The 12,408-nt window shown below is 41.5% G+C and overlaps 2 protein-coding genes across 3 annotated transcripts in view; one reads left to right on the top strand and one right to left on the bottom strand.

Annotated features, from left to right (window-relative positions):
- The window catches only part of epoa (erythropoietin a), a 25,495-nt gene extending 19,861 nt beyond the window's left edge, over positions 1 to 5,634 (top strand). Inside the window, exon 5 of the mRNA XM_062065378.1 lies at positions 2,517 to 5,634. Coding sequence (XP_061921362.1) covers positions 2,517 to 2,669 — 153 coding nt within the window. The 3' untranslated portion in view covers positions 2,670 to 5,634. The remainder of the gene's footprint in view (positions 1 to 2,516) is intronic.
- pop7 (POP7 homolog, ribonuclease P/MRP subunit) lies at positions 3,775 to 8,170 on the bottom strand. Of its 2 annotated transcripts, none has more exons than XM_062065379.1 (2): positions 8,120 to 8,170; positions 3,775 to 7,478 (listed from the first exon to the last, which is right to left on the bottom strand). In XM_062065379.1, the coding sequence occupies exons 1-2, from the start codon at positions 8,120 to 8,122 to the stop codon at positions 6,969 to 6,971; spliced, it is 513 nt and encodes a 170-aa protein (XP_061921363.1). In that variant the 5' UTR covers positions 8,123 to 8,170; the 3' UTR covers positions 3,775 to 6,968. The 2 variants fall into 2 exon arrangements, with proteins under 2 accessions (XP_061921363.1, XP_061921364.1); XM_062065380.1 differs by lacking the exon at positions 8,120 to 8,170 and adding an exon at positions 7,662 to 7,807.
- Positions 8,171 to 12,408: the final 4,238 nt, after the last annotated feature.

The raw sequence follows: 12,408 nt of genomic DNA, 5'->3' as shown, positions 1-12,408 counted from the left end.
GATCAACTGCAGTAATATTTGGATTCTGGGGTTTGCATGTAACTATGCATTCACAGTCATTATAAGTCAGGGTTATCTAACTGCTGGCCCGGGGGCCAAAACCCGGCCTGGGAATGAAACCACACCGGCCCCCCAAGTTCAGGTTGAAACCTGGGAGACAAACATTTTTGCAGCACATTCCTAAAAATGTTAAGAGTGCTCCCATTGTGTAGACGAACTTGGACCACTGTAAACACATCGATAGATCCTTGCATTGATATTTTAATCTTCCTAACAAAAATAGAACATTGGGGGCCAAACTTGCAATTTACAAAACTGAGGCATTCCTCAAGGCATCTTTTTTAGTCCTTTCCTTTTAGTCCGTTGTTTTTCATTATGTGATTTATGTAACTAAGGTGTTGCTGTAGCTTGTCTAGTTCAGATGTAGTCAGTAGTCACTTGTTCAACTTATTTAGTCATACTAGTAGTGGTCCTCAAGGTTCCATCTTAGGTCCTCTCTCTTTCGTCATTTGGGCTATTCAACAAGTTCAGTTAAAAAAACTTGTGAAAGACTCACATTTTTGTCGAAAATAGGTGTCATAGGGATGATCTTTGACTTGCTTTTTTGCAGAAGGTTCTTAAAAACAGCAGAGCACTCTTGTAACTCTCACAAATAAATAGACCAACATTAAATGTCTACTGTACTGAACGGTGGTTCTCTGGAATATACAAAACCCAAAACCAGTGAAGTTGTCACCTTGTGTAATTCGTAAAAAAAACAGAATATAATGATTTTCAAATCCTTTTCAACTTACATTCAATTGAATACACTGCAAAGACAAGATATTTAATGTTCCAACTGAGAAACTTTTTTTGTTGTTGCAAATAATCATTAACTTAGAATTTAATGGCAGCAACACATTGCAAAAAAGTTGTCACATGGTCATTTTTACCACTGTGTTACATGGCCTTTCCTTTTAACAACACCCAGTAAACGTTTGGAAACTGAGAAGACCAATTTTTTAAGCTTTTCAGGTGGAATTCTTTCCCATTCTTCCTTGATGTACAGCTTAATTTTTTCAACAGTCCGGGGTCTCTGTTGTCATATTTTACGCTTCATAATGCGCCACACATTTTCAATGGGACACAGGTCTGGACTACAGGCAGGCCAGTCTAGTACCCGCACTCTTTTACTATGAAGCCACAGTGTTGTAACACGCGGCTTGGCATTGTCTTGCTGAAATAAGCAGAGGCGTCCATGATAACGTTGCTTAGATGGCAACATATGTTGCTCCAAAACCTGTATGTACCTTTCAGCATTAATGGGCCACTAACACACCCCCATACCATCACAGATGCTGGCTTTTGAACTTTACGCCTATAACAATCCGGATGGTTCTTTTCCTCTTTGGTCCGGAGGATACGACGTCCACAGTTTCCAAAAACAATGTGAAATGTGGACTCGTCACACCACAGAACACTTTTCCACTCTGCATCAGTCCATCTTAGATGAGCTCGGGCCCAGCAAAGCCGGCGGCGTTTCTGGGTGTTGTTGATAAATGGCTTTGGCTTTACATAGTAGAGTTTTAACTTGAACTTACAGATGTAGCGACCAACTGTAGTTACTGACAGTGGTTTTCTGAAGGGTTCCTGAGCCCATGTGGTGATATCCTTTACACACTGATGCGCTTTTTGATGCAGTAAGGGATCGAAGGTCAGTAATATCATCGCTTATGTGCAGTGATTTCTCCACAGATTCTCTGAACCTTTTGATGATATTACGGACTGTAGATGGTGAAATCCCTAAATTCCTTGCAATAGCTCGTTGAGAAATGTTGTTCTTAAACTGTTTGACAATCTGCTCACACATTTGTTCACAAAGTGGTGACCCTCGCCCCATCCTTGTTTGTCAATGACTGAGCATTTCATGGAAGCTTCTTTTATACCCAATCATGGCACCCACCTGTTCCCAATTAGCCTGTTCACCTGTGGGATGTTCCAAATAAGTGTTTGAGCATTCCTCAACTTCAGTCTTTTTTACCACTTGTGCCCGCTTTTTTAAAACAAGTGGCATGCATCAAATTCCAAATGAGCTAATATTTGCAAAAAATTAAGTTTTCCAGTTTAAACGTTATCTTCTCTTTGCAGTCTATTCAATTGAATATAGGTCGAAAGGGGTTTGCAAATCATTGTATTCTGTTTTTATTTACACAACGTGCCAACTTCACTGGTTTTGGGTTTTGTACAAAATAAGACTATTAGTGAAGGAAGAAGTCCGGCCCCCCGGTCTTTAGCTTTTTGAACATGTGGCCACAAACGATTTAGTTGAATATCTAAGTCTTTTAATTAAACATGAGTTTAGACATTTTAAGCTTAAAAGTTTTAAGGAACACTTATTTACTGTTTCCAGGGAGTTGAGCTGAGACCTCTCTCACCTCACACAATCTTGTCAACAGACTTCATTAGAATAGCAGACATTTTATTGTAGGCCCAAAATGCCAATCATGTCAATGTATGTTCTTCGTTCCACCGTTCAGGAGTACGAGCCACCGGCAAGCGTGGCTGGCCTGGAGGGCACGTGGCACGTGTCTACGGCGGCTGACCTCCTCCAAGTGCACGTCAACTTCCTGCGAGGCAAAGTGCGTCTCCTTCTCTTGGAGGCGCAGGCTTGTCAACAAGATGTCAGTTGATTGGCTCGTCTTCTCACTCCAAGGCTAAATCTGCTTTAAAAAGGGCCTCGACTCTGGTGACCTACTTGCTAGCTGCTAGAAACAACCAAACGACCACACCTTTGCTTGTTCTTTTTTTTAAGTGAGGGCAAAGAGCAGCCACAGGGGGTCTTCTGGAGAGAGTGGCACTTTGAAATGTGGACACATGTTGACCAAAACAAGGCTTTTTTTTTAAGAAGCACCGCTCTTGCACTTTGTGTGTCAATGCACTAGTGTGCGCCGGTTAGGACTGCACGTGGTGTGTTTGTCTCTTTCCCAAGGGTTTAACCTTTTTGTAAGTGAATTATGCAGAAATATTAATATCACGCCAACACAGCGTGGCAACAAAACATGAATGAGAGGCCTTTACTTGTAAAAAAAATTTGTCTTGTTTAGATTTCTACTGTGTGACAAGGTTTAATATATTTTGAAACATTGTGTAATGACTATTTATACAGATTTTCTACTTTTTAGCTTTGTATTGTTCAGTGTTGACCTTTTAGACTTTTGTAAAGAAACCAGAAACTTTTGTATGTTGTCATGGCGCGAGGTCATTGAAGAAGACATGAGAACTGTGAAGTAGCACTGTCATTATCAGTCCAGCTAACAATCACACAGAGCCAGTGCACTGATAGCCTGCAAAAAAGAAACAAAAACATCCTGCAACTAATTCCACAATCATACTGGAAGACTGTTCAGTTCGCAAGCCTGAAAATGAAAGCAAACTGTCTACTGGAATTTGCGTCATTTGGGGGAAAATGTTTAACTGTTCCAAACTAGTCCAGCTTTTTTCCTTGTTGTTTTCCTCATTTGTGACTTGTTGCGCAAGTGCATGGTGGTTTTGAGGATGTTTGCACATGTTCTCCTTTCCTGTTTTGTATGTCCAATCACTGTAGAATTTGCTATTTAAATACAAAAACATTATTCTTGGATGAACAAAAGGATGGAGACAACCAGTTCTTGTCTCTTCCGGTCTGTGGCATGAACCGCAGAGCTTGCACAGCTCTGATGCCAAAATAAAAGGCTGTGTTAACACACGGCATCAAATTTTAGGTTTTTAGCAACAATAAAATGTGGACAATTCCAAAATACATGACACAAAACTTTATTTGTGACTGAATAACACCATCCTCACTCCAATTCCATTGACATAACAGCACTAAACTAATATCCAACTTTAAAGATAGAAAATAAAAGGTACAAGAAAACCTTTGTCTCCTGACATCTAGTGGATTATTTTATACAACACCAGCCAAGATCTGCAAAGGAAATAATTTCATTTGGACTAGACTCAATACTTGTGGTCAAACATTGAAGAGCTACCAAAGCATCCATCTACTAACATCTGGTATGCACCATAGTTGGTCAGAGGTTGATCCTGCAGTAAGATAATGACCTGCAATAGAAGTCCAAGCTATGCCTGAACGACCCTAGGGAAAAAAAAAAGAACAAGTTCTGTCTTGTGTTAACGACTGTGCTGTCCCCTTCATGTTGTTTTTCTCCTTGCGAGTAGTTGTGGTAAAGCTTGTGTTTATGTTTGGGACCTTACATCTAACACAACTAGACTAGGGGTGTACAAAGTGCAGCCCGAGAGCCATTTGCAGCCCACGGCTCATTTTTACAAATAGTCAACAAGACAAAAAATTGAAATTGTAATCCTAGCATGCCCATGTTTTGAAACAGATTAACATCTGGATGTGTCTTTCCGCATGACAAAATACTAATTTCATCATTTCGGGTTAAATAACTAATTCCCAACTGCATTTGCTCAGTTAAATCCAGGAGAGGACCATTTTATTTGTGAGTATAGAACAACGGGTGTCCAAAGTGCTATTTTGCGGCATACAGCTTTGTTTTGATTGGCCCGTGATGCGTTCTAAAGACAATATAGGTCACGAATTAGAACATCTCACAAAAAACAGAATGAAACTGGCCCAAACTACGACAAAAAAGACACTCCTTGTTTATTGCTGTTAAGAGGTGCATGGACATGATTGCGATAAATGATTTTTCGCAAAGTAGGATAAAATATTTTCACACAAGAAACTTTGTTGGCTCTCTTCAAAGGCGGACACTTCCCTTAGCTCTCCTGCTTTTGCTTCATGTCTCGTATTGTCTTAACTTTCTTGGAGCCTCGTTTTGCACTGATCTCCAAAATTAAAACAATGGAATTAACTTGCCTCTTAACATTTACAAGATCTTCTCCCTGAGAAGCTCGGGTTGGGGAGAACCCGTCTGTCCTGACGGAACGTTTGTTGCTGGATACACAACGGACTCTTTTGGGAGAATTGGAAGGTCGTTTGCCTGGCGATTCCTTCAGTCGAGGACATTGAAGACACCAATCTATACGAAATCATGGTAACAGGATATTTGCTGATTGGAGTAAGCGATGCACTGGTGTAGCGACAAAGTCTGATGAAGCTGGCAGCTGTTCAAAGTACCCCAAAGCCGCCACACATGCTTGATGGGATAGGCAGAGCTGTGGGCACTTAGTAATTTCTGAACTAAATCGCAATTTGGAACATTCCAATCTGGATTTCGTCTTCCCGATGGATCAGCTTGGCAAGGTCGTTTCTACGAGATTCCCCAGCTAAGAAGCCCCCCCGTCTTTAATTGGTCATTTCATGCTGGCTGTGACTGTGGAAAGTGGCCTGCTTGGACACCCCCCCCCCCCTGCTATGATTCAGGTTTGCAGGGCGTAATGTGTTTATTTGTGCCTAAAATGCTTGAGGTTTTTTTTCGGTCTCAAACAGAGCCCTTCCCTCCAACAGGAGCTTAGTTTGGGAGTTGCTTCCCTCTCCCTCCGACCTTTTAACAGGGCTCTGCTTGGTGCTAACCCATCAGTCTTCCTGTTCTGTCTACCCCTGTATATTGTATGTCTGTTCTTAGACGGGTTGTATTAAAAACAATTTTTTGTACTTCTAAGTGTAATGACAATAAAGCAACACAAAACAGTTTACTACTTTCTAAATATGCTTTTCCACATGAGAGCCCATGAAATGAAGTTAAATCTTTAGTCTCCTTGACATTCTTTATTCCAATAAAGTACAGTAATGCTGACTGAGGCAATCAGTGGCCACAATACTGAACAGAACACTGATTAGTTATGGCCATTAGAGACCAAACCACTTTAGTCTTTACATATAGTTTGCCTATTTAGCGATATAATGCTTGAAAATGCTTATTTTAGGACCCCCCAAAAATGTAGACTATGCTTAAAAAATGTTTTAATGAAATTTGCATTGCCAGTAAACTACAATATTTGAAGCGCGATGTGGCGAGAGACTATGTGGTCTTTGATAAAACATATTAAACAAATGGGTGGCAATAGTGTGCGCTAAAGCCCTTAAAAAGGTTTAACTGGCTTGGTAAAATGTATATACAGTACAGGCCAAAAGTTTGGACACCTCATTTAATGGGTTTTCTTTATTTTCATGACTATTTACATTGTAGATTGTCACCGAAGGCATCAAAACTATATGAATGAACACATGTGGAGTTATACACTTAACAAAAAAAGGTGAAATAACTGAAAACATGTTTTGTAATCTAGTTTCTTCAAAATAGCCACCCTTTGCTCTTCTGCACACTCTTGGCATTCTCTCAGTGAGCTTCAAGAGGTAGTCACCTGAAAGGGTTTTCACTTCACAAGTGTCATAGTTTTGATGCCTTCAGTGACAATCTACAATGTAAATAGTCATGACAATAAAGAAAACGCATTGAAATGAGAAGGTGTGTCCAAACTTTTGCCTGTACTGTGTGTGTATATATATATATATATATATATATATATATATATATATATATATATACATATACACACGCACACAAGGAATCAACTACCTCAAGAGGTTTACATTAGACATTGCACTAATCTGCTTTGTTTAGAAATTTTAGCATATATTGACCTACATGGTATTGCATTTACTATCATTGAATACAAAGTGTTTCAAAGTGGCCCCTGCATACTTCCATTTTTTTGCATCCAGCCCTTGCTTGCATGTTAAAAATATCAAAAGGTCTTATGAATCCTTTCAGTATGAAAGCCTGTGTGGAAAAGGTTTGGGCACCCCTGATCATACCAGAGAGTACTCACTGCATGCATGGTGTGGCAGTTTCGATTCGTAGTTTATGAACAATAATCATCTGCAGGCGTTTTGCAGTAAAACATGCAAAAAAAAAGATAAATGTAGTCTTTCAAAGCTGCCAACGGATGTAATAAAGTTTCTACATGCATGCATCCATGGAGATGGTTGTTGAGGGGGACACACGCACTTGCAGTCACTGGGGGTCAGGGTAGAAAACCTTGATGTGGATGGCCGAGTTGTTGCGTGTGCGGGTCAGGGGCTCCCCAGCCTCATCGGGGTCCTCAGGCTCCAGGTCGTCCACCAGCTCTACCGTGGAGGTGTTGGCGGCCAACTGCAGCGCCCCCTGGCTGCTGGCCTGCAGCTGCAGCGCAATGTTGATGGCCCTGTTGATGGCCAGGCCCAGGCCGTGCACGCAGATCTCCCGGTGTCCGCCGCCGTCCAGCAGCTTCTGACAGCGGGCCAGCTGAGCCCTAAAGTCCGTCTTCATGTTGACGTACACGTCGTTCCGCCGCTTTGGAAGCTTGCGAGGGAGCCGTTTGCGGAGGGTGTACTCCACAGGGTCTATGTCCACGGTCAGGCATGTGGGGTCAGAGTGCACTGGGGCCGCAGCAGGGTGGGAGGGCATCCCTTGATTACGCGGCTCTGTCATATCCTTCCTAATATGTGGAAATGTAGGCACTCTAGCCGCAAACAGGTTGAGATTCTGCAGCGGAAGAAAGGTGGAAGTATGTCTTGTTTAATACTCGTCACCCGGAGCCATTTCCAACTAGCCTAGCTAGCAAGGAAACCCAACGTTCGATAACACAATATACACGTTTTCGGCTTAAAAACCAACAATTTGACATTAAATCAAAACTTCATTACCACAAATGAATACAAACCTTACCCTTTTGGTGATAAATCGATGATATAATTGCCGTGTGTCGTTGCCTAGACCGCTAGCATCTCAAGCAGAGTAGGCTGTTTATGGCAATTGACCCGGAAGCAGAATATAACCGGAAGTAAATCATTTTACTAAACAATAAAATACGATTATCAATATTATAAAACTACTATTTGAATTTATATGGAGGAAAAAACAATCTTCACTGCAATAAAAAATACGTTTTTTTTTTTTTTTTTTTTTTACATGTTGTATTTTTTGTTTCGTTTTAGACACATTTGTGGTCTAAGGACAGGTGGATGTGACGGTTTGACCCCCCCACTGTCACCGTTTGCCCCTAAACTTCCTCTCAAACCGTGCACATTTGTTAGGAAGCTCAACATGGACAAACTACAAACATTCAATCTTGTTAGTCATTGAAAAGCATGTGCTCAACAAACAAATTATAACCTGTCACTCACCATGGCTCTGAACTGGTGGCTAAAAGAATCAGGGTGGGGCTGAGGGCTTTTTATAGATGAACACACCTGCCTTGACTAATTAGGCCTAATTTGGGCCGAACCATGGTTCTCAAAAGCTGGGTGTTACGGAAGGACACTGGACATTTAAAAGTTATGTTATCATCATTATTATTATTATTATTATTATTATTATTATATTATTATTATTATTATTATTATTATTATTATTATTTATTTATTTATTTTATTTATTTATTCCCCCTACCTCAGACTCGGCGGGGCGGTTGCTGGTTGTTCCATCTCCATCGTTGGGGTCCCTGCGGGTGGGGTGGGTGGTTCCCGTGGCCCTGTACTGGGTGGTCCTGTGACGGCCGGCTTGGGTGGGGTGGCCGTGGGCTGGCCTCGCCGCGCTCTCCGGGGGGGGGGGGGGGGGGCTCGTGGGGGCCCGGTTGACGGTGGGGCGGGTCTTCCCGTCCGGTTGCGGGGGGTCTCCGGGCTCCTCGGGCGGGGCGTCCCGCCTTTCTGTCCGTGTGGGGTGTGGTCTCTCGCTGGCTTGGGGTCTGGCTGCCCCCTGCTTTTCTCGTGCCTTGTCCTCTGCCGGGTGCGTCTGTCTGCGGCCTGCTGCTGGCCCTTGTGGGCGGCGCGGTGGGCCAGGCTCTGGGGTTCCTGTCGCTGTCCGGCTTGGCTGCGTGGGGGCGGTGGTCCCTGGTTCCCTGGGCACCGCACCTACTGTTTGTGGGATGGGCTCTCGGGGAGGCTGGGGCCGTACTCTGGCTCCCGCACACACTGGGAGTCAAATGTATTGTACATGCAAATTCACATATACTCACATACATACATACACACATACATAGGTACCTACGCTCCCACATACATATACAAATACAGTACATATTTGCACACTCAAAGTTCGTACATCCACACGCACGCTCATTATACAAACATACTGTATACACACACTGTACATATACATTTACTGTAAAAACATACATATAGACACACTGTACATATACATTCTTTCGTATCTCAAGTTATCATTATGTATATGTATTGTTGCATTTGAACAATTGTATTGTTGATAATAAAGGTAAAGTAATGGTATTGTTTATTATCAATAGCACTATTTCTATTGGTATTCATATTGCTCCATTTTTAGTGTAATAATGCTCATTGTCATTTCTGTGTTTTTGTTTTTTTCGCTATCTGCTAATTTGCTTTTACTTTTACCATCATATTTGTACATGTCGTATTTGCTGATGTTGCTCTGTTGTTGTTGTTGTTGTTGTGTTTGCTGTTGTTGTTTTTGTCTCTCTGTCTAATCCCCCTCTTGTCCCCACAATTCCCCCCTCTGTCTTCCTTTTTTTCTCTTTCTATCCCCTCCTGCTCCGGCCCGGCTGCACCAAATGATAATATAGATACATTTAATAAAGTCAAAATACAAATAAGGCAACAAGAGAAGTATCCTACACTTCTCTTTTGTAAAGTAAATCTGAACAGCCGATATGGGCATCTACATCTACTATATGATTTGCCTGAGAAGCTGGGCAGGACATTATAAAAAATAAATAAATAAATAAATAAATAAAAAATAAATAAAATAAAAGTTATGTTATCCAAGCCTGAATACACTGTATACAGAAATGACTGATCTACAAATGCAAAAGTACTATGTAAATACTTTTAGATGTAAGATGGTTATTTATGGTGTATTTTACAAAAGAACGGAATTCTTAATCTCCCCTGTCAAATTGGTCCCAGATAGTGGGAGGGGCTATGGGCTATTTAAATTAGAAAATGCAATTTTTCCGACAGTCAGCTGTTTTTTGTCACTGCCAGAGGAGGTTGTCTGTCCTGAGCAGGAGCGCAGGTCTCCATGCATCGAACATCTACTGAGGTGATTATTTTGATGATGAGATTGTAGTGATGGGTTGATGAGGCGTCATGAAGCGTTTCGGCACATTGCAAAACTGTATTGATACTCCATCCATCCATCCATTTTCTACCGCTTATCCCTTTTGGGGTCGCGGGGGGCGCTGGAGCCTATCTCAGCTACAATCGGGCGGAAGGCGGGGTACACCCTGGACAAGTCGCCACCTCATCGCAGGGCCAACACAGATAGACAGACAACATTCACACTCACATTCACACACTAGGGCCAATTTTTAGTGTTGCCAATCAACCTATCCCCAAGTGCATGTCTTTTGTATTGATACTGTGTCACTAAATACTGACATCTGCTGGACATTAAAAATCCCTACAGGCAACCTATGGACCGACTCAACTGACACTGATTTTATGACCTAGTATATACAATAATATAAACCAAGTCATTGTATTTCATTTAGGATTATTTCATATCTTCATTTAAATAAAAATATATTTTTATCCTTTTTAGATACAGTCAATAAATAATGTGAACATGTATCATAACATGGAAATCTAAGAGAATGTGTTGTGAATGAGGATGCTTGTGGACTGGGATTTATTTTTATTTATTTTTTTTACACATTTTTATTAAAAAAAAAACAGTTTTTCCAACATAATACATTTTAGACGATTTCTCTTCTTAGTTATTATTTCTCCGGCTGTAGAAAAGACCCGCTCACAGGGCACAGAGGAGGCGTCAGTGCGACACAGTTCGCATATCGGTCACGTGACCGATCGTGAGCTGTTCCGGTCACGTGACTTTCTAAAAGCGGTACGCGCACCGACACAGGGTTTTGCTCTATGAGCTCGACGCATGCGCCGATGCATCGGTGTTGCCGGACCCATCACTATTGTGTTGTAACCGGTTCAATGAGTTTTGTTGATTGCTAATTGATTTTACTCAATCTGTTTTGATTATTTAATTCTTTAATTTGACACATTAGATTGACCTTTGATTGTGAATACATGTATTTTGGTATAATGGATGTTTTACCATTTGATTATTTTTAATATGATTATTTTGATGAATTATTTAGGCCTATTTAACGCATGCAACTTAAATTGATTTAGAATATGCATTTACTATATATAATATACTAGACTAATATTGCCTCTATTTATTACTGTTGCAGATTTTGGGTGCTTTGTTTCCTCTTGTTGTTCACCTTTTGACACTTTGGGTTGTAAATAAATGTAAACTGTTACCAACTGAGTGCCTTGCCATCCTTGGTTTGAAAGTCTGATTTGCAAAGGTTACATTACTTTCACCCAAAGCGGGGTGTGACAGTGCTATTTGTTTTATTTATGCATGACTGGCAATATTTTATAATTGATTAGATTTATATAGCGCTTTTCTAGACACTCAAAGCGCTTCACAGAGAAGTGAGAACCTATCATTCATTCACACCTAGTGGTGGTAAGCTACTTTCATAGCCACAGCTTCCCTTGGGTAGACTGACGGAAGTGTGGCTGCCAGTTTGCGCCTACGGCCCTTCCGACCACCACCCATCATTCATTCACCAGTGAGCGGCACCAGGGGCTAGGGTGAAGTGTCCTAAGGACACAACGGAAGCGGTTTGGATGGTAAGAGGCGGGGAGCGAACCTGCAACCCCCAGGTTTCTGGCACGGCCGCTCTACCCACTACGCCATGCCGCCCAAATGTTACGTGTTACTTTACATACAAAGCAGAGCTCCACTCAAACAAGGTGGCCATTGTCTATATGTCTATATTGAAAAAGTAAAAATAACATTTATTTGTGGCTGCATGGGAGGAAGTTAAGTAGAAGTTTCACTTTTAGTGCGTTCAAAGCCCCTTGATTAAAATTTAGAAATAGAGGCGTCACTGTTTTAAAGACAGGGGTAGTAGGCTTAGAAGGGTCATATTATATTTATTCTACATTTCAATCACTTCCTTGTGGTCTACATAACAAGCACCGGTGGTTCTTTGGTCAAAATTGTGCATGGATTGTTTTACAGACCTTTTTTAAGACGCTTTCTGACCGTCTCTTCAGGACGCACCGTTTTGTGAGCGACCTATTTTATGTGCTTCCACTTTGACTGGTCTTCTCACTGCCAGGCTACGTAGTTTTTAATCGCTTCCGTATAGAGACTACTGACAGATATATCCAATCCATTTTCTACCGCTTGTCCCTTTCGGGGTTGCGGGGGTGCTGCAGCCTATCTCAGCTGCATTCGGGCGGAAGGCGGGGACGCTCTGGACAAGTCGCATAAGTTTGGACTATATGCTACTTTGTATTAGTAATGGCAGCAATGGAAGATGCATGTGCATGTACGAGCCAGTCTGCCCCACAACAAGAAGATGGAGAAACAAAGAAGTAACTTATTATAAATGATAAATGGG

Source organism: Entelurus aequoreus, linkage group LG12 (genome assembly GCF_033978785.1).
Source record: "Entelurus aequoreus isolate RoL-2023_Sb linkage group LG12, RoL_Eaeq_v1.1, whole genome shotgun sequence".
NCBI classification, from domain to species: domain Eukaryota; kingdom Metazoa; phylum Chordata; class Actinopteri; order Syngnathiformes; family Syngnathidae; genus Entelurus; species Entelurus aequoreus.
The sequence above is the reverse complement of the archived record's forward strand: the minus strand, read 5'-3'. Positions and strand labels throughout refer to the sequence as shown.